Source organism: Halictus rubicundus, chromosome 3 (genome assembly GCF_050948215.1).
Source record: "Halictus rubicundus isolate RS-2024b chromosome 3, iyHalRubi1_principal, whole genome shotgun sequence".
Lineage (NCBI taxonomy): Eukaryota > Metazoa > Arthropoda > Insecta > Hymenoptera > Halictidae > Halictus > Halictus rubicundus.
Genome location: NC_135151.1, coordinates 4,879,773 through 4,902,818, shown reverse-complemented (window position 1 = coordinate 4,902,818; position 23,046 = coordinate 4,879,773). Strand labels below are relative to the sequence as shown.

The 23,046-nt window shown below is 39.7% G+C and overlaps 1 protein-coding gene across 2 annotated transcripts in view; it reads left to right on the top strand.

Moving 5' to 3' along the window:
• The window catches only part of LOC143352447 (uncharacterized), a 103,318-nt gene that overhangs the window by 48,632 nt on the left and 31,640 nt on the right, over positions 1–23,046 (top strand). Inside the window, exons 6-8 of one of the 2 annotated variants that reach the window (XM_076784945.1) lie at positions 156–278; positions 2,380–2,637; positions 3,821–4,000. In XM_076784945.1, coding sequence (XP_076641060.1) covers positions 156–278; positions 2,380–2,637; positions 3,821–4,000 — 561 coding nt within the window. The remainder of the gene's footprint in view (positions 1–155; positions 279–2,379; positions 2,638–3,820; positions 4,001–23,046) is intronic. The other variant, XM_076784946.1, reaches the window with a different exon arrangement.

Genomic DNA, 23,046 nt, shown 5'->3' with positions numbered 1-23,046 from the left:
GTTTGAGTGAGTGAGTTCTGCAGAACTAGTAAAATATCAGTCTCGCCCTGTATCATTAAATGAACCGTTTATTCGGCCGAAAGGCGTCGGGAACGATGCGGTGGAGAAGTTACCTAAATTCTGTGAATTACACGTATGTGCTCATTGAAATTTAGATGTGAACGAATGCAAGGATAACAAGGGCGGTTGCGAGCATAAGTGCGTGAACACGCCGGGATCCTTTCGTTGTGAGTGTCCGCAGGGAATGAAACTGGACGAGGACAGGTTCTTGTGCAAGGGTGAGTGATTTCCATCGCGAATATACCGCGAAATCTCGCCGTTTCCATTCGTAAAAAGCAACAAGTGCAAAAGCAAACGTTACCGAGCAGGTGCATCCACTTGATTATTAATTGCATCGAGAATTTCTGCTGTTCGTAACAATTAAAAACGTACACATTACCGGAAGCATTCAACTGTAATCTACACTGGGAATTTCAATTGTTTACAACAATTATGAAATCATATTTCATCGAAAATATTCCGTTTGTAAAGTATTTTCGTGTAGCTACACATTATTTCTGCATGCTGTATCATTTCTCTTATATCGTTGCTTTTCTAGTTGCTTTCTCAATGTTTGTAGTCTGTACAGTCCTTACTCGATATATGTTCCGAATATCTAGCCGATAAAAGTCCCAGAACTATCCCCACTGCCGCGGGCTACACTCCGTGAGGGGCCAACAAGCTCGAGAGACCTCGGTAACGTAATGCGGATCGGGTATATCGGTGTGAGACCAGGAGACCACTACCAATCCAATAACAAAACTTCTTTGTTTGTCATTATTTTCTTATGGGACTTTCAGTAATATATTTGTGGAATTTTTCTGACTAAAATGATATCAAACACGATATCATTCGGATCATATTCACATTAATTTTCCGTTAATATAATTGCAATGGGAAGTAACTTTTATCATTCATTACACAAGTAAATATCACCGGAATTATGTCATACTTGGTATCATTTTCATTAGAAAAATTTCACGAATATGTTGGTGAAAGTTCCACAAAAAAATATTGAAAAATAAAGAAGTTTTGTTATTGGATTAGTAGTGGTCTCCTGGTCTCACACACATACTCCCCACCCGTATTATGTTTACACTCCTCGGCGACCGAGGTCACTCGAGCTTCGCTGTCCTTTTCTACGTTCGGCAGTGTATTAAAGAATACATATCTTCCAGCCGATATGTGTCCCTGGCCAGACCCGTGTATTGGACATATATCGAGTAGACACTGTAATGTTTGCATTTCGAATTGACTATAATAAATTGTAAACGATGTAAACGTAAGCACAGTTGTTGAACGCACTTGAGCTTCGGTCTGTGACGTAAAATTATTTTCATTATTTGTTCCACTCTGTGAAGTTTGTGCTGTTTCAACAAAATCTTTAAGGTAATTTTTCTCTGCACGTACAAGCTTCTTTGAATAAAACGTGATATGAAACTTTTATTTACGCTCCCTCTGGGATGTAAGTTCACTGTACCTTAAACAAATATATTTACATATTTATGATGTGATATTAATTTATAGCATTTTTAAGCAATATCAATGTGTGATTACAGTTTGCAGTAATTATTTCAACGCGTATTATATGCACGTTCTTGGTACGTGATCATGAGACTGCAGATCTTTATGGAAATTCGAAATTTCATTGATTATTTTTGTAAAAATAGGATGAGAAACAAGTTCACTTTATAAACTAGAAAATCTCTTATCTGGGGAATAAAGAAGGGATTTTAGAAAAGTATTTTAGAAATGTGCAACTATCAGAAATGCATAAAGATTCGCAGTCTAGTGACCAAACACTTTTTCTGGACGTATGTAGGGTGACCTGTCCAATGAATAAACACCTAAGCTGCATATCTGTTGGTATTAGTATTTTTAAATCGTTATTTAATTTCTCGAGTGCTATTTTTATGAGAAGTGTCATTGTTAAGATCTTGCAATCCAGAACACAATTCTAATAATATTTTATGGTTATATTAAAAATCAGGCATATCGGAACGAACAGCAATGTCTAAAAACTGTAATTTTCACCGTTTTAAATCGTTTATAACTCGTAAACCAATTAACAAATTTCGATGAAGAAATAGGTAAAAGAAGGTTATAACCCTTTACATTTTTCTTCAAAATTAATTTACACATTACCTGGTAAACTAATCCTCCTGACATCCGGAAAAAGTTCAAGTCGATCGGTCGAATTTTCCAAAAGTTATTAGTTCTTGAAGTGGGGTCACTCAATGTTGTCCCCGACTGTATGTTCGTTCACTGGACAGGTCGGCCTGCGCGTTCCTCGGCGCGGAAGGGAAATGTGAAGTATTCGTTTGCTTCTTCATTATTCAGACATCAACGAGTGTTTGTTGAACAACGGGCACGGGCCTTGTCAGGACACTTGCCGGAATACCATAGGTGGCTACGAATGTTCCTGCGACGGTTTACAAGACTCGGTCCTGTCGACTGACAACCACACGTGCGAGGACGCGGGTCCGTGTAGCGTCAACAACGCAGGATGCTCGCACACCTGTCTGTCCACGATGGGCCGGGTATTTTGTCTCTGTCCCGACGGTTTTATTCTCGAGGACGATTGGAAGACTTGCCAAGGTAATAGAGAATTCTTTCGTCGCATTTTTCGTCCGGCCCTCTTTTTTTCGGCGTTCTGTTCTACCGTCGACTCACCGGGGAATTTCAATAACCCATTCCAAATGGAACGCGAAGAATATTGAATCGCTGGGTGTCCGTGCGAACGCTGCGACATCGGTAACTCGATCGCGTGAACCTGCACTTCCAATAATGCAGCCTGCACATATGTATATGTATACAGGGTGGTGCTTTTAAGTAAGGCCACCTAAATATCCCTTCAGGTTATTGTGATGCAAAAAGTATTTGTTACGTAATGTGCATGCTGTCAATGGACCGAATACCTGGCAAGAATATTTTTTCCGATGGTCATTGTTTTCGGAGTCACCAAGGTCATCGGTGCTTTTGGTACATAACTGCATTTTTTTTTATTGCATCGTATAACTGATCGAAAAATACATTCAGATATGTATAATAACATGACCTTGATCTTGAGGCTAGGAAAAAATATTTGCTTTTCTAGACTTTCGAAAAAGGATGGATCTCATGGAATTTGAATAACCAAAAGAACCTTAACGAATTCTTGTATGAATTTGTGTTGCATTCATCTTTGAAAACAGTGTAACCCTGTCCTAAAACGATTACACGTATAATCACGAATAATGGAGACACTTAGATGTCTCTAATTAATAATTCCAATAATAAACACGCTACAGCGTACATTTGTAGTGTATAAATCTTCTCAGATTAACAGAACACGCATTTCACCGCAACACCTCAAAAATCGGCTGTATTCTCAATTAGATCAGCCATTCGCGACGCGGCTAGAATTTCATTAAATTTCAGCTGTTTTACATTCCCCGATGGAAAAGGGAATTTGCATAACACTCATTAGTATAGTACGCAGTCCACTCGTTAGTCACACCATGAAAGAGAAAATAAGAAAAAATAGAGCGGACAATATTTGCGCCTATAAACTAACGTATAAGGATAACGAGAGCAACGATGATGCGGACGGGTTCCAACGGCTCGTTCCAACCCGCTCGCGTCATTAAATTTAACCCTATGTTTAAGTGCTCCACTCTGAATACGAGGTCTCGAATGTAATTAGTAAGGGTATCTCGGTTACGAAACAATTATATATGTACGCGGTGCTCTTGCGAGGTGAAACACACCTACGAGAAGTATAATTTCTTTATTTTTCCAGACGTGGACGAGTGCGCTCAACCTGATTTGCAAGCGGAAATATGTCGCTACGGTTGCATCAATATGCCGGGATCTTATCGGTGCGCCACGCCGATGGAGATGAAAGATCAACCGATACTAGACAGCTTGTCGATCACCTGTCTGCCGGGTTACGAAGCCACCCCCGATGGGACTTGTATCGGTAAGTAGTTTAATCCCTGTTACCAATTTAAGGGAGTATCGAATTTCCCAGCAAAGGCTTTGCTGGTTTTCGACCTACAGTGGTGCACGGTTAAATTTACATCAGAGTTCAGGAGCCAGCAGTTAACACTAACTGCACCGAGCACAAAATGTGGCTGGAATAGGGGTGACCGTGGTCGAAAGTATCAATTTCGCTTTGGACTGAGATTACCCAGTTAACCGAAATTAATTAACCATGGTATTTTCGATTTGCGACAACAATCGAGGTTCTTCTGTACTGTGAGATAAACACGTAAATGTGATCCAAATTGTATCGTGTTTGGTGTCGTTTCAATCAGAAAAATGTCACGAATATGTTAGTAAACGTCTCACAAAGAAATGATCAGAAATAAAGATGTGTCGTCACAGAATCAGTATAATTTAAATTTATAAGAACTTAAATTTAAATAAATTTAAGTTTAAATAAACTTACTTAGCTAAAGCAGTAAGATATCGAGGAATAGAAATGCAATGTATCTATAGTTCTATCGTCTTGCAACATAGTAGACGTATTGTACATCTGTAAACTTGAAAGTATAAAATCTGCGTTTTGCATATTAAGTGTTTCTTTAAGCACAAGACAAGTTTTAGTTCTGTAGTTTTCCAGTAACTGGGTTTACAATTAGTTAGACATATTTAAAAATACGACAGAAAAAAGTTAAAAGGTGTATCAAAAAGTCTAGTGATACAAATTGCATTGTTCAACCTCCCACATCTAATTGCGTGAAACTTAAATTATTTCTGAACTCTTGGAACAGGTTTTAAGTTTCAGGTAAAACTCTTGAACACGTCGAAGACAGTGGGTTTAAGTTTTTAGCTGCGTAGTAAAAATGTGCGTTCAAAAAATATATTTTAGAAAATACTAATTTTGAAATTCATTTAAACGTACAATTTATTCAAACCTTCCTGACGATCACAAATGATTTATCAAACAACATGTTATTTATGAATATTACACATTATATGTATTAAATGTATATATATTAACCGTGTATTTAATATACATAAATAATATTACTATAATGCCATTATCATTAAAATTTCAGAATATTGATATTTAGTGATACGATTTCAGATGCCACACTTGCAAATACAGAAATGATAAATATTATTTTTTTGCTATTTGTATTAGACGTACAAATCCAGCTGCTCCTCCACTCTAATGTCCAACGTTCGTACACATTATATGCAGATTCGCATTTAATCTGACGTGACTGAAATTAATTTATCGGAATTTCTATTCGCATGATAGCTCGAAGTTTAATTATGACGTTCTGGCATCGACGTACGTGCTGTGTACGCTAGTGAACTCCGCGAGAGACGTATTGCATTCTTCTGTCGAACGAAAGTGATTTGTCCACGGCGCACAGTGGGCGGCCATAACGGTAGCATTCTTCAGCGGCCCTTGTAATTGCATCTGTCGTTCATTTCGTGGCGCGAAATTTCAGAACAGCCGACCGATGGATAGCTCGATAACAATTCCCCATAGGGAGATGAGCGACCTAACGAGATTCCGACGCCCGGTCCTGGTCGTGCCCCGTTCTACCGTTCCAGACGATCCGGGCCCGCAATCGAATTAGCTTGTGCACATGGATCCACTCCGTAGCCTAGCGGCTTACACTATTGTCATATTGGATCGCGATTCCGTATTGCCAATACTCGTATAACTATAACGATTAACGGAGTTCTTGATGCATTTCAAGTTTAATATCCCAATTAACCGAATCACGTTATTTCTTTAACCAACTAACCGTGTATCCCGGAAAGTTAAACTATTATTAGAAGACATAGCCTATGAAATTAAAACCTATTAAAATTATTAAAGGAAGAAATTAATTGTTGCGCAACCACTCCTACTAATCGACGCAGACAACTACACCGACCACACTTAAATTTTTAGCAACTCATCAAATACAAATGGTTATAATAACTTCACAGTGTGAACATCGCGATAAATTATTAAAGATAAACACAATTCGAGTGACAAAAGGTTAAAACAGTTTCACAATGTGAACGCCATCTCAACAATAAACTATTAAAGACGGCGTATAGTAAATCTATTACACGATAAAAATCGTAGAACGGAATATGTATCATTGTTCTGAACGTGGTCCACCCGAGGGTTTGTTGATTTATCGTTTCCAGAAACTGACATTTTACTTTTCTCGGATGGAGATCCGCGATGTTGCCTAGTATGGGATTCGTTGAAAACGATTGTATCTATTAAATTTCGAAATTATGTTCGTGACGCTCAAACTGCTCGAACAACGACGCGCGTTGCTCTCTACCACTTTGCAAACCAACTCCGCGGAACTATTAGTATAATCCAATAAAGTTTCCGACTTACCAAACATTTTCCTTTCCGCTTTTAATGCGTTACACCCTCGTGAAAGAACGTTTCCCTCAGCGTGAATAATTCTAGAAAATTGTTAAACACTGTGCTCTCTGCATCTTTGCCGGGCGATTTTCTGGATTTTCTGTTTAAATCACGGCGAGCAAGCCCGGGTACACAAGAACAAGACACTAATGGATACGCTTGCACTTCCTCCGCGAAAACTATAATTTAATAACGATTCAATTGAAAGCGTTCTCAACGGGCAGGAATTATTCGTGCTACAAACTAAGCGTCTGTTTCATCCTCAACGGCGTTTTTCCACACTAGGAAATTGATGTTGATTTATTTATTAATTTTTCAATGTATATTTTTCGAGTGTAGTTGTTGCAGATCTTAGTTTTTCCAAATGCAACATTTCATTCATTCAATTTAGGAGCTAGAAATAGGACTTTTCTATAATTCCATAAAAAGTCATCTCTATACCTAGCTTCACAAGATTGGAAAATAATCAGAATTATTTTTAACATCTAGAATAATACAAGAACTGTCAGGCAGTAAAAGTGGTCTGTATTGCTATATAAAAATAAAGATCGCATTTATTCAGACCTCCTGTGATTTTTGTCAGAAATTTATTGAATAATTTCCCACAAAGTCATCTTCATACCTAGCTTCATCTTGGAAAAGAAAACTTTCGAACCAATTAAATAGGAAAGATGTAAAAGATGCAGATGAATATGTATGGATGGAGAAATTGGATATCAACTTTGATTTCGACTGATCTCGTGATCAGATCGATGTCGTCGGTGAAAAGACGATCGTGTATCTCTTTGCTCTACGCAGCTTTCATTTCGTCTGCATATTTTATAACTCTTCTGTCATACTCGTGGTAAATAACTGGTTTTTCAGTTTCTCGACATCTCCAGCCACAGGGATCTCTTATTAACATTTCAGATGATGAAGTTATCCAGATTTTGACCATTTTCTACCATCCTCCGTTTCCCCGGATTACAGAAACTTACGGAAGTTGTTAAAGTGCATTCGATAGAGAAGTTGAAACGCTGTCTAAAGTAATCTTCGGTGTGGTGCGGTAGAACCTCGATTATCCGAACTAATTAGAGAGCAAACAACTGGAATGACTACTATTTCGCACAATTGACTGGTATTGAAAAATCATGAACGGATGCGGTATCCTGATCATTTATATCATATTAGTTCAATCCTATTTTACGCTTAAAAATTTAAAAAGCGTTGCTTGCAGTTTGTACAACATTTGTAGAAAATTTTCCAAGTCAATTTTGGGAAACAGAAATCAGATAAAATTCTTCTAATGCTTTCACTGTTTTACGTTTGACCAATTCATTTTCGTCATAAATGCATAAAACAAGTAATTAATATTTGACGGTGAGCGAAACCACAATAGACTGTAACTGTTTTCAGATTAAAAACGAATTCGTTGAACCTAAAAAGGAACATTGCTCGACACAGGATACAGACGAGATGATCATTATCTTGCAACAACAATAAGAATGTAGTAAAATTGAATCATACTTAAAGAAGTTCTGCTTTGACAAGATGGTTATTATCTTGCAACAACAGTAAGAATGTAGCAAAATTGAATCACACTTAAAGAAGTTCTGCTTTGACAAGATGGTTATTATCTTGCAACAACAGTAAGAATGTAGCAAAATTGGATCATACTTAAAGAAGTTCTGCTTTGACAAGATGGTTATTATCTTGCAACAACAATAAGAATGTAGCAAAATTGAATCACACTTAAAGAAGTCCTGCTTTATTTCAAAGAACTACATGTAAAGTAATTTGTTGTTTTCGAACATTGCAAATGAATACATTCAGCCGAATATTGGATTAAAAGATTTATGAATTTTTTATTGAAAAAGCATGCTGTGTGCAGGCGAGACTTTTCGATGACTATCACGTGCTACGCTTTCACCACCGGAAAATTCATTCGGAAACTGAAAGGAAGAACCACTAGGTTCCACGCTTTTTCTCCTCGAAGAGTTCCGATATGGTGGCACGTTAATGAACGCCTCCGTGCAAGAATTTGACAAGCGGCGAAATTACATTTACGCTGAACAAACGTCTATTCCCGAACTCCAAATTGTTCAAACTGACTCCGGCGAAACTCAACGTGCTCATAAACGATAGCTTTGAGCTGTAAAGTTCTCTGGCGAGCGGCGAATTTATCGAGAAGTTCTTGCGTATCGCACAGAGAGATTGAATGTTCCGGATCGCGATAAAACAACCCAACTACGTGTCATGAGACGATACAACATTGTTAGGAACACTGTCGTTAGAAGTCGCAAATAGCAGCGCGGACTATGCTCCACGAAAGAAGAGTTGGACCGATTTGCATTGTGAATATTGAATGGCAGACCCGTTTTCAATTGTAAAATCTCGTTCTGCTGTAAGGTCTGCATTGTTTAGGGGAAACGAAAGTAGTTCAAGCAAACCGAAACTGAAAGAAGTTTTTCGACCTCGGTAGAGAAAAGCTTACTGTTATTTGTTAATTATTTGCTATCCTGTCAGCCCTGTTCTGAGAAAACAAAATTTTTATTTTTACTCATTTCTGCATATTCTGACACAGTATCGTCAGTGTAACGTTGCCAAGGTAATGATCTCCGTTCGCATAACAGGTTCGGGACACGACTGAATTAAACACCGGAATTTCATTAAAATTTCATGAAAAGGAAACGTCCGAGTTACATCGAGTTTAAAACAAACATAAATTTCCCAGTGATTCGGGAGACGCAGCGGTGGTCGAAGTCGAGCCAGAAAGTCCGTTTCAATTCATTAGGTATAACTGTAGAATGAAATATGATAATGTTCCGGGGTAGAAAGAATTAATATTCCCGACGTCCAAGATTTACAGAGAACCAGACCGAAATTTCATCTGATTGTGAGTCGCGTCGCGACGCGCCGGCAAATTACTCTCTGGTCCGAATTTTTCTAATTTTGCGCGCGGGAAACGGGACAATCGCGATTCTTAAATCACGTAATAAGCCGAACATAATTTCAGTAACGAATCCGTTCCATTGTCGCAGCTTGGCGAGCGAGAAGAGTCGCGTTCCCCGCCGGCCGTCTTTTCGTTGTGCGTTCAGCGTCACAAATGTTTGCACGAGCGATCCCCCGAAGGGTCTCCGGCACACTGTCAACTTGTAATCGGAATTCTGAATGTAGAGGAGCCTTTAAACGCAGCCCCTTAAATCATTCTCTTTTCTCTCGCGGCCTGGTCGCCCTCGCCGGCTTCCCCGGGCGAAAACGCTTTGAATGCAAAGTAACGGTGGCAAATCGAGAATACGGCAAACAAGGGAACCGAGTTACGCGAGTTCCGACGATTCGTTTCGTGTTGACCTTGGATTTTAAATGAGCGGCGGAACAGCTTCAGCTATTGACACACCCCGCTCGTTACGTCGGGATACGTCGAAACGACCAAGTGACAAATATTATGACAGGGATGAAGAAAAATCTGCTCGCGGTGTGAACGTTCCGGCACGAATTTCCCTTTCGAACGTTTTGCCGTGCGAGCTCTCGCCACGGAAGTACAGCGAGCGATCAAATTATTGTGAACACTTCGATACTGTTATTTGTTCGATGTAACTAATGCAATTAACATTGTATTATATTGTCGCACATGAAATTATTTAGATTATTCGAAATTATTTGAGATTATTTTAATCAATTTGAAGTATTCATTGTCTGAATACAGTAATGTCTTGATCTAAGCCGAACGGAGCTACACGATCTTAGTCAGTTCGCCTATTAGCAGTGTAAAGTGTGAACATGCCGCGTAATCCGATACCGGGTCGGGTATATCGGTGTGAACCACTGCTAATTCAATTACAAAAGTTCTATATTTTTCATTACCTTTGTGGGGGGACTTTCACCAACTTATTTGTTCTTCTTCATTCCATTAAGGTAGGAAGTGACATTCCCCCACTATTTGACACAGCCGCATCGCCAGAAGAGCATTTGTTTCTATCGTGGACCTATTCCTGTCGTATGTTATAAGTTATAATAGAATATACCAGACTATACTTGAATAGACCAGAATATACTAGAATATATAAGACTATACAAGAATATACTAGAATACACATCAGAATACACATCAGAATATACTTGAATATACCAGAATATAGCAGAATATACTTGAATATACCAGAATATACTACAATATACTAGAATATACAAGAATATACTAGAATATACTTGAATATAGAAGAATATACCAGAATATACTAGAATATACTCGAATATACAAGAATATACTAGAATATACTAGAATATACTAGAATATACCAGACTATACTTGAATATACTAGAATATACCAGAACATAGAAGAACATAGAAGAATATATTACAATATACTAGAATATACCAGCCTATCCAAGAATATATCAGAATATACCAGAATATACTAGAATATACTAGAATTGTAAGAAAAATTCAAAGAGATTGATAACGCGATATCGTTAACTTAAATAAATGTGGGCGTATTACAATATGCTATGAATCTTTATTCGCAACAAACGTACACGACGACAGTCAGAATAAGAATGTCCTGCTGTCCCAAAAATCCTCAGCCGTGAGAACGCCTTCGACAGTATGCCCCCTTGTTTATGACACCCCCAAGCTAAAGGACTTTCCCTTGTGGAAGGGCAACGCGCTGACAAAAACCACATGGCCTGCCTCGACCGTTTGCTTACTTCGATTTTTCTAACATTCGGCCATACTGACGATAGATCTGTCCTCAGACTTACAATACAATTCTCTTTTTTTTTTTTTGTTTACAAAACTTTTCGTTGTGTAGACTTGGCTGAAAATAAAGGTTGTTGTCGTAACACGATACCGTCGTATCGCTTACGATCAACTATGGATACCGTCGTATCCCTTCTTTCGTTTTTGATGCACGTTGCATCCTTTGCTCATCACCACCCTGCCTGAGACACTCTTTGTGTCCGTCCGGTTCGGTGTAGAGTCTTGCTTTATGATGCACGTAGCATCCTTTGCTCATCACCACCCTGCCTGAGACACACCTTGTGTCCGTCTGGTTCGGTGTCGAGTCTTACTTTATGATGCACGTCGCATCCTTTGCTCATCACCACCCTGCCTGAGACACACCTTGTGTCCGTCTGGTTCGGTGTCGAGTCTTACTGGGGTACCGTTGTAGCCCCGCGTGATTTTTCCTCGTTTGTCTAAGATACCGTTGTATCTATCCTTGGCATTGGGACACACCTTGTGCCTGAATGCCGTTGCATCCTTCTTTTCCTTGTGTGGGTCCCGTCGGAACCGTGGTGGATGACACCCTTTGGTCGTCCTCCTCGATCAGGTGCTTAGGCCGTTGCCCTCGCTCCTTGGATCTTGCCTGGTCGTCGGGCAAAGATCCCTTCTCCTCCTTCTCTACCGTCCGTGTCTAGCTTACACCTTCGGCTTGTCTTTTCCTTTCTGTGAACATAGTCAAAATGTGAGATAATGTTTAACTACTTACTTGGCGACTATCTTTAGTCCCTGTATACATTGATAAAAGGATATATAAAAATCGCTTTCATTCAGCATCGTGGTCATCCCCTTGGATGGTAATCCACGGCTTCATTTTATCGGCTGCAACGACTGTTCGTAATCGTTTCACCCCTTCTCGTAAATCTTCTACGTCGTAGCGGTCATTTGGCAGCACCGCTCGAACCTTGAACGGTCCTTTATATTTCGGTAGCAACTTTCGGCTGCTCCCCGTTGCCGGTTCACTGGTTATTCGTACCAATACCAGTTCATCGACAGTATACCTGCGCGCTTCCTTTCGCGTACGGTCATACCGCTCCTTCTGCTTACGTTGATCTTCGGAAATATGTTTGCTCATATTTCCTCGCAACGCGGCCAAATCCAATCGATCTATTCCTTCTTGTACGAGACTCAGTAGTGTTCCTTCAGCTACTGTTCTCGTATCGCACCCGATCAATGCTTTCATCGGCGTCGTATTAATACTTTTGTTGTGCGTGGTGTTCATTGCACTCTGCACCTTCTTTACCTGGATGTCCCAGTCTCGTGGATCTTGACCTGCTGAGCTTGTCGCTAAAGCGTCAACGATAGTTTTATTATACCGTTCACACTGTCCGTTTGCCCTTGGTGTGGCTACCGCATTAAGTACGTGTTTAATGCCATACGTTTTGCACAGAGTAGCAAACCTTTGTGACGTGAAACTCGTTCCACGATCACTTATCATCCTCGTCGGAACACCGAATAAATACATAAAATTTAACAACACCTTTTCAGTGTGACGAGTCTTTTGGCTTTTTACCGGCTCCGCGATCATGAATTTCGTGAACGCATCCACCACTACGAGTAAATACTTATTACCCTTCTTACTCGTCTCGAATGGTCCTACATGATCTACATGCAACGTGTGAAACGGAATTGGGATCTTTTCTATAGTGTTTAATTTACACTGTTTCTTCCCTGACGTATGCTTGTAGTATGCGCAGCTTAGACATGCGTTTACGTACTTCATTACGAAACGTCGCATATTCGCAAACCAATAGTTCCGCTGTATCCGTTCCAATGTCTTCTCTGTGCTTAAATGTCCAGCGTCGTCATGGCATAATCTGCATATTTGGAGCCTAGCGTTTTTCGGAACAACCCACACGGTTTTATTACCTGTTAACCGTCGGTATAGCTTATCCTTTCTTAACGCATACTCTTGAAAATAATGTTTTGTTTCGGGTGACTTTTCGTTGTTGGCGAGAATTGTTCGGATCCGTGACAATTGCTCGTCCTGCATCTGTGCCGACGTTATCCATTCCGCCTCCGTAATGTCCACGTAGGCGACCTCAAGAGCGATTGGTTGAGGATTTCGGCTGAGTGCATCCACATGTGCCATCTTCGTCCCCGGTCTGTACAGGATTTCAAAAGTGTATTCTTGCGCTTCCAACCACCATCGTCCTATGCGTGGCAATAAGTCCTTCTTTGAAAAGGTTGTCCTTAACGCGTTGCAGTCCGTTACGACTTTAAATTCTATTCCCAGTAAATATACCCGGAAATACCGCAGAGCAAAAACTACTGCCATTGTTTCCAATTCATAGGAATGATAGCACCTTTGGTCCGCTGTTGTTTGCTTACTGAAATAAGCAACCGCTGTCAACTTTCCGTCTTCTTGTTTTTGCAACAATATTGCTCCGACACCCAGAGAACTCGCATCAGTATGAAGTTCGGTAGGTCGAGCTGGATCGAAGATACATAACACCGGTCGTGCTGTTAATTTCTTTTGCACCCGTCGGAAGGCGTTTTCCTGCGGCTCCTTCCATTGCCATGGTACACTCTTGCGTGTTTAGGTGACGTGGGGTAAATGAAATGATATGTGACGCGATGGTTTCACGGGTAACAAAAAATATAGTTTATTCACGAGAACTGGTTAACAATTAACAAATAATAAAGACTATAAAACACAACGAGAAAACTTGAGTCCATGAGAAAAATGCGAAGACCAAAATATACGGAAACTCTACGTCGCGTATAACAAAACCGTCGCGGGTGACTCAGACTAAAACTCTCTGGAGCTATCGTTCTCCGCGAGAGTCCAAAGCTTTCTGCCTTTCTCGTTTCTGAGGCGCGTTAAATAATGTCCCCGAAAAACCGTTAAAATTGGGAGAGGTTCTCCACCCCCACAAGGGCATGGAGAAAGTTTCCTCCCCCACACATTGCATCCGGGGACTTCACTCTTAAGGGTACTGTAACGGTCGAGCCGAGGTTCTGGCAATCGTCACTTAAATGACCAAGCCCTCAACCCGACCTCCCATGGTACGCACTTGAGAAGGATGGAATTTCCGCGTCCGAAAATTCCACGTTCCCACGCACCATGGTCGCCACACGTGTGAGACGCGTTAAAGGTTCCACAAGCGTTGCAAAGTTCTTGATAAATTTCCTGAAATAACTTGCTAATCCCATGAATTGACGTACCTGTTTTACCGTTTCAGGCGGTGGCATATTTTTTACGGCGTCTATTTTTCGTTGACCCGGCCTCACCCCCTGTTCGCTTATTTCACGACCCAGGTACTCAATCGTCTCTTTGAAGAAAGAACATTTCTCCAACTTAAGGGTCAGGCCATGTGTTCGAAAGGCCTCCAAAACTTTCCGTAATTTTTCGATGCCTTCTTCTACCGTTTTCGAGGGTATGATGACATCGTCCAGGTAAGGGAATGCCGCTGTGTCCTTCAAATTTCCCAGAACCTTATTCATTAGTCTTTGAAAAACGGCTGGCGCGTTTGTTAAGCCAAAAGGCATTCGTAAAAACTCGTAGTGTCCTTCCGGTGTGACAAACGCCGTCTTCGCAATGGAATCTTCTGCAACTGGTACCTGGTAATACCCTGATGCTAAATCAAGACCTGTGAAATACTTATTGCCTCCTAGCTTGTCGATTTGGTCGTCAATGAGGGGTAAGGGATATTTGTCCTTTATGGTTATCGCATTCAATTTGCGATAATCCACGCACATCCTTGTATCCCCTGTCTTCTTCTTCACCAGCGTGATCGGGCTCGCATACGGCGAATCAGATTCTCTAATAATTCCATTGTCTAATAAATCCTTAATTATTTCGCGAACGATCTTCTTCTCCGGTTCCGCGAGACGATACGGGTGATATACTACCAGTTCGTCCGTAAGACATTTAATTTCCATTGCAGCCGTATTCGTTTTCCCTAAATCTCGCATTGACGACGATATGCAATCGCGAAATTCTTCGATCAATGTGACGCAAAGTTTCCGCTCCGTTTTCCCAATGTTCCCTAAATTTAATTTGGGATCTATTTCGACGACGTAAATATCCATTGCAGAAATAATTTGAGGCTTTCTTGAATTTCTGATATCGTTAAACGTGAGTTGGTTCCCCCGTTTCAACATTATCACGTGTTCTTGCTGTAAGAAATCCCTTCCCAGAATTACATCATGGGCCGTATACTCATCCGGTATAATAAATGAGTCTACGTCCGCCGTTACATTCTGGACTCTTATTGTAATCGGCGCGACTCTATTTATTATTACTGATCGATTAGCAAATCCCCTGAATACTGTATCGGTCACGATCTTCGTATCAATACAGAACTTTTCCGCTATTGACGAATGCATAATCGTACATGCGCTTCCGGTATCTACTAAGCTTTCTACCTTGTGACCGTTAACGCGAACGAATATTTGATAAATATTAGTACTGTTTTTAATGATCTGTACCATATTTACCTCTTGTTGCCGGCAATCCTCCCGTCTGTGACCTAACTTCTTACACAGGCCGCATTCCGCTCTTGGCTTTCTGCAATCCCTTGCCATGTGACCAGTTTTGCCGCAATTGTAACATGCCACAGTCCGTGGCTTTTCGTTTACGCCGTACTTTGGTGCTGCTGGGCGAACCGCTACTTGGCGTTCCTGCTTCGTCTTCTTCTCGTCCTTACCAGGCATATTCCCCATCGCACACATCGACGCATATAAGTCGTTGGGGTCGGTGTGTTTCGCCGATCTCAATGTCCTGGCGATCGTTTCATCCGGTACGCCGAAAATCACCGTGTCCACAATCTTGTCGTCCGGCAAATTGATGTCCAGGCGCCTTATAAAGTTCAATTTTTGGAAGCAATAATCTCCCAAGGATTGTCCTGGCCTTGCTTCGTATAAATCTGCTTCCCGGAGCAATTTCGAAAATGGCATTGTCCGCCGAAATTGCGCAACAAGTAGCACTTTCGTTTCCGACCAGGTAGTCGCGACTCGCACACGCGTATCGTACCACTGGCGTGCGTGCCCCCGTAAACGTGTCGCGATTAACCGCATCACGCTGAGATCGTCCCAACCGAAACGCGACGCCAACTCATTCACGTGGCGAACCCAATTCTCAATCGAAAGATCCTCTTTCGATGGATCGTATATCGGGATCAATTGTTCATCCCCGGGACGCACCTGCTGCGGTGACTTCGCGCGCGACGCGGAGCTACGCGTGTTCAGGCTGTCTTCTTCCGCACGATCAAGCCGAACATTACGCGACTCGGAGCGTCGTCTTTGCGGGCTTCGCGACCGTACTTCGGGGCTACGCGAACGCGAGCTCGGATCCCGCCGTCGGGACACACGCGACCGTGTACGCGAACGAGAGCGTTTTAAAAACTCCTCCATCAGATTTTCCAATTTATTAAGACGCGACTCCAAGGCGTCGGGTACCCTTTCGTCACCGTCACGGCTACACGATGCACGCTCCATATTCGAATTGTCTTGTCACGTACAACAAAGTTCACAAAAGTTCAGAGTTCAAAGTTTAAAACGTCTATACTTAATACTGGTTACTCACTAACCCTTACACTAATCGCACACTTTATAGTCTGGAGCACTTAACAGTTTGTACACAAAATGCACGTAAGTGTACTCCAAAAATGCGCACTTCACACACGGTTAATCCCGCTTCTGATATGTAAGAAAAATTCAAAGAGATTGATAACGCGATATCGTTAACTTAAATAAATGTGGGCGTATTACAATATGCTATGAATCTTTATTCGCAACAAACGTACACGACGACAGTCAGAATAAGAATGTCCTGCTGTCCCAAAAATCCTCAGCCGTGAGAACGCCTTCGACAGTATGCCCCCTTGTTTATGACACCCCCAAGCTAAAGGACTTTCCCTTGTGGAAGGGCAACGCGCTGACAAAAACCACATGGCCTGCCTCGACCGTTTGCTTACTTCGATTTTTCTAACAGAATATACTAGAATATACTAGAATATACAAGAATATACTGCAATATGCTAGAATGTACCAAACTATACTTGAATGTACACGAATATACCAAACTATACTTGAATATACAAGAATATACCAAACTATACTTGAATGTACAAGAATATACCAAACTATACTTGAATGTACAAGAATATACCAAACTATACTTAAATGTATAAGAATATACCACAATATACTAGAATATACAGGAATATACTAGAATATACTAGAATATATGAGACTATACTTGAATATAGAGAAGAATATACGAGAATATATTAGAATATACCAGAATATACTAGAATATACTAGAATATACAAGAATATACTGGAATATGCTAGAATATACTAGAATATACTAGAATATACAAGAATATACTGTAATATGCTAGAATATACCAAACTATACTTGAATGTACAAGAATATACCACAATATACTAGAATATGCTAGAATATACCAGATGATATCTGAATATACCAGAATATACCAGACTATACTAGAATATACCAGAATATACTAGAATATACCAGAATATACTAGAATATACTAGAATATATCAGAATATACTAGAATATACCAGAATATACAAGAATATACTGTGGATCAGACTACGGAATAGATTGCGGATCTTTATGCAAAGTAAAAAATATTTGCATTGATTACAACACACAGGAGCGAAATAAAAATTTCTTTCTTCATTTAATTATTTTATTAAGCTGAAATCAATACGTTGGTGCCCTTAAATCTTTTTAATATGTTTACTGTTTTAAATTGTGCTTACCCATTTTTGGCATAAATGCATAAAATCCGCATCCTAATTATAACATTAGAAACAGTCTGTGAGGGAACATGTCACAGAACGGACTGTATCTCAATAATGAATTGACCAATCTTCTCCTAATTTTATACGGATTCTGATTATTTTCTGTCACCCACGTTTTAAAAGTAGGCACGGCCTGTATTTTCCGCAACGCAACACCGTGGTCCATCGCATTTATATTTCCAGCTTCGAAGTTCCATCGGAACTTTCGCGAATATTCTGGAATTTTTTTTACCACCTCTTTACGAGTCTCATTTCTCGGCACTGTTATTTTGTCCGAACGCGACGTTTTAATAGCGCGTTTTCGCCGGGCGTTGTTATAACTTCAGAAAATGGTTACAACGTTAACGTTTCGCGAACGTTTCTTACGACCGACATAACTTTTTCACGTTTATAGAACACAGTATTCATTTCTGCAAGTATCTCATTATCGGTTGGCTCGCGGCACTTGCCGCGGTAACTTTATTTATTTTGAATCGCAGCTACGAGCCCGCGAACGCAAACACCTGTGCGTCGTTCACGTACACGGCTATTTACACTTGCCTCGAAACATTCTAATTTTTAGTTTCCTCTCTCGAGTCCGCGAAATTAAAGACGAGGAGGCGAGGTCGATGGAAATTTTAAAAGGTGCTCGCTAATTTTAAAAATGAACGCCAGGTATTTAATGACATGCTCGAAGCAGTGAAGATTAGAAGCTGAGACAAATGCTCTTCTGTCGCAGACTTCGTCTGTGTCTACTTTGTGAACTGTCTACTATTTCGCAAAGTTGATTGTGCACACAAATCTTGTAGTTAATTTAGACTGCTACTGTATCTCCGTGTCATTTGTTCTTTCGGGCTTGGTTAATTTTCCTCCACGTTTGGGGACCTCTGTTTTCTCAATTTTTGTTTTTTCTTTCGCGCATTCAGTGCAAATATTGATCCAATGTCTTTTCATTGAATTCATTATAATTCCATTTTACATTTACATTAACATCTCCTCATTATTTTATGATTTTCAAGTATTTGTTTCAATATGCAATACACATTATAACGTGACGGAAGAAATGAAAAGGCTGTGAACTTTATGCATTTATGACTAAAATGAATAGGCGAAGCATAATACCGTAAACGAATGAAAAGAACTTCAGAATGTGGGTGTACGTACTATTGACGGATTGTTAAGATTATTAACCAGAGAAATTAATTTTTATTTGTGTCTCGGTTTCTTGCAGTTGACGCAACAAATTTTTGTTTTGTATAAAGATCTGCAGACTATGGACGAGGAAACTTTACAATCTTTGTAAATGTTCGTTGACCATGGACGACATTTTTTCTGTAATTAAGCAGCTGTAACATTGTTATCGGACGTGACGCCCCACTTTCAAACTTCATGCCATGCGTTAAATTTTCCAGCCAACCAAGCGAATGAATTGCGGAGTGGAACTGATCAAACATATCAATGTACACGGTTGACCAATTCTGGCAACCATGTATTTGACATTTCGAAGCGTAATGCATTATGCATATACACGCTATCATACCCTCTGTTTGAGCATCAGCATTTAAATTTATTTAGATAGTGAACCACAAGTATGGGCTAATGTAATTGCTACGCTCTAATTAAATGAATGACCAACAATGTTCGGTCTGCACATTAATATTAATATTCTGATACGTCAGATGTTGTTCTGATACGTCAATCTTCCAGAAATATATATAATAATGTAATAGTGCCAAACTAATGAAACACTGATCTCGAAATTTCAGAAACAATTTTATTATTACTTTTATTTGAAATAGTTCGTTAATGGTGAGTTTTTAGACGTTTACTAAGCTGTTCAATTTTCAGTTTTACTGGGCATACAATTAAGGAATTTTTTAGATGGTTGCTTATTATATAATTAACGAAAGTTACACCACACCTAATTCTTTTAATTCAATTTGGAGATCACACTGTAAAAATGGCGAAAAAAAACCGACTGTAGACACTATATTTGTCATTCATAATTATGTAAGACGGAACTGCTCAACATGCCTATTAGCGGGCAATTAGTGGAGCTATTAGTGGGCACAGCCAGTTTCGCCAGATGAGGGGAGGGAGCACGAATTTAGGGGAAAAGTTACCCTCTCTTTGCCAGTACCAGGGTATGCGCGACAGAGAAACGCGTCGGAAACTTGGGGAATAGCGCGGTAGAAGGGGAAATTAGAGTGGGGGGAACAAGTCTTGATCTGGCGACACTGCGTCGATGCCCGCGGGCACAGCTACGGGCAAGTGCCTTAGCGGAGTGGGGGTAGGCCATATCACAGCCGTAGCTTGCCACGTGGCTGTGACAATGCGTGTGACAAATACATGCAGCCTTGCCCGCAGGGGCGTGGCTTCGCGCCCGCTGTTCTGTGTACGCCCGGGGCAAGAAAATCGCTGCCCGTACGGGCAGACGTTGACCAGCTCTGATGTAAGGCTTGTGTGATCATGCTTTTGGCAACTTTTCTCTGGTATGGAGAAGGTCTCCATTATTTAGTCCAAGTCATATAAATAAATATTTTCACTTTTGATGGCCGAAGTACTACTGGCTTAGGAACAACATTGTGCTGCTGTCGATATGCTGCTATCGCTCATGGTTAGTTACAGTACATCGAGTGTTGTTTATCAAAGCCATGTTGGAGATTTCGGTGTAACCCTTAATAACGAACACGAGAGAAAAGCACAGGAAGGCAAGGTGCAAGCCAGCCCTTCATAAATCTAATGATAGGCTACAATCTACTGCATTAGTATGCAGATTATATTAGGGTCTCTTGCATCAGCACAGAACAGAGGGACTAGAGGTGCCCAGACGAAGAAATTGCCCGACAATAAAACAATCACTTCTTTCCCGGAAACAAATTTCATTTATCAAAGTGTAGATCTTGACGCCTGCGGATTTTATACGTTTACAACAAAAATTGACTGGTCCAATATAAAACTCTAAATACATTAGAAGAATTGATTAAATTATTAGGCTGTTAGAACGCAGTTTTATCTTCTACATTTTTTCAATGCTGGACATACACATATTTAGGAGAACGATACTTGTGTAAAGAAAATCAAATTAATTTTATGCATGTCGTTGTTTCAAATTACAATTGGAGAATCTAGATTTTATGATGACATTTTTGTTGGTGTTTTATAAAACGATAAATTGTATTTACTAAATGTGTTGTTTTATAAAAATCTGAAGAAGGGAAAATTTTTCTGCATCGAACAGAAGATATCTTGTAGTAATCATAAAATAATTAATATGCTCGCCTGTTTGCGTTCTACAAAGTTGCACGTGCCATAAATGCATAAGGCTCCTCAGTCTAGTTATAAGTGAATGTAGGTTGCAAGCGAGACAAGCTAGTTTAGACGGTTATGGTGTGATTAAAAATTGCATTACCTCCAAGACGGAAAGTTCTAATAAAAATCTACTAAACCCTCATTTAGATGTCCAAAATTTAGATTAGTGTGCTGCGTGAGTGTAAAATTTAGAATAGTGTGCTACATTGATTTCAACTAAAATGACTTATACATAATATACTACAAAGTAATAACATACATAAGTATATATTAAAATATATTGTATTACAAAGATATTATGTCAACAGTATATACGCAAGGAAATTGTAAAAAAACTGTGTATTTGTCGCATACGCAGATATGCAAATCGTAATGAAATAGAAAAATTAAGTTCCACGGGATTTGACTCCATTTTTAATTGAATTATAATCTAGGTGACTGAAATCTAAACTTACTAATCTCGGCTCTTGGAAATGCACTTCGAATGGTATTATATTAATTTGCATACAGATTGAGGGGAAGCATTAAATTTATAATGGAAGTAATAAGATTGAATTAATGAAGGCAACATTAATGCGAAATTTACGAAGCAATGGAGGGAAAATATAAGCCCTTTTTTTTGGAAGAATTTCAAGTATTCCGGTGGGAGATCTTCGTGCAACAAGATACTGTAATTGTACCTTGTAATAATGCATTTTCTCAAGCACCTGCCGTATGGTTAGCGGATCGATGGCTGCCATATGTGCGCTCGAGCAGCCAGAAACAACGCAAAAAGTACCGCAGCTGAGAATCTTCAGATTTTTCCCAAACTTTTGCTATGAATAAAGCAGAACGCCGAGGCGTTAAGGCTGTTATTACATTCTTACCTCCAAATAACGTTCTATTCGTTTTTTCATCAATATTTAGCAATTACCATTCTTCAAACGCCGGTACTTTACGCATTCATGGTAAACATGAGTAGGTGCAATTTAAAGCAGGAACTTAACTTTAAAACCTGACTTATTTCTACGGAACTCAGATCAACAATTTATTTCTAAGAGTGTTACACCCCGATGTACATGTCTGCAGTAGAACTTTGACTTATTTCGAGAAAATAAGTATTTTGTAAATATTTTGTTCCGATCTGTCAGTTTTGTAGCGGACAACTACTTACTGTGTGCTGCAGTTATGAAGAATAAGGGTCTACATATTAATGTATTATAATTATGAGTTAAAGAAACATGTGAAAATATAGGAGTTTCGATGTGTACTTAACTATGTGTCCGCAGAAAATGTGACACTTTAGTATAAAAATATAAAAAACTTTTTAATTATAGTAAATTAAAGAAAACTATTTTGTGAACTTATAAAAAGTATAATTGATTTTCGTATACTTGTTTGACGTATAAGTGTACAGGAAATAATATTTAATTTTATCAACTGTACTTAAGTATATGGCCGCCACTGTAGATTCAAAGAATTAAGCTAGACTCAGCTTACGAAAATGATTACGTTGCTTCATAAAAATAACAAAATTGTATTTACGTCGATTTTGAATAATAGTAAATTAAAAAATTTCAAATCCGTCAATTCGATGGGTCCCGCGAGTCTAGAGTTGGAGGAAGAAAGACATTGTAATCGATGCAAAGAACTTTTATTTCGGATAAGCACATCCGCAGCCTACTGATAACGATCAACGTCGCTAACACGCGCTTTGGAACGAGGCAGTATACAGTCATTCACGTGGAGACGATCGTGAATACCCATTGAACGAAATCTGATCGCGTTTGTACCACAGTGTGCGTGTCGGGTGAAAGGG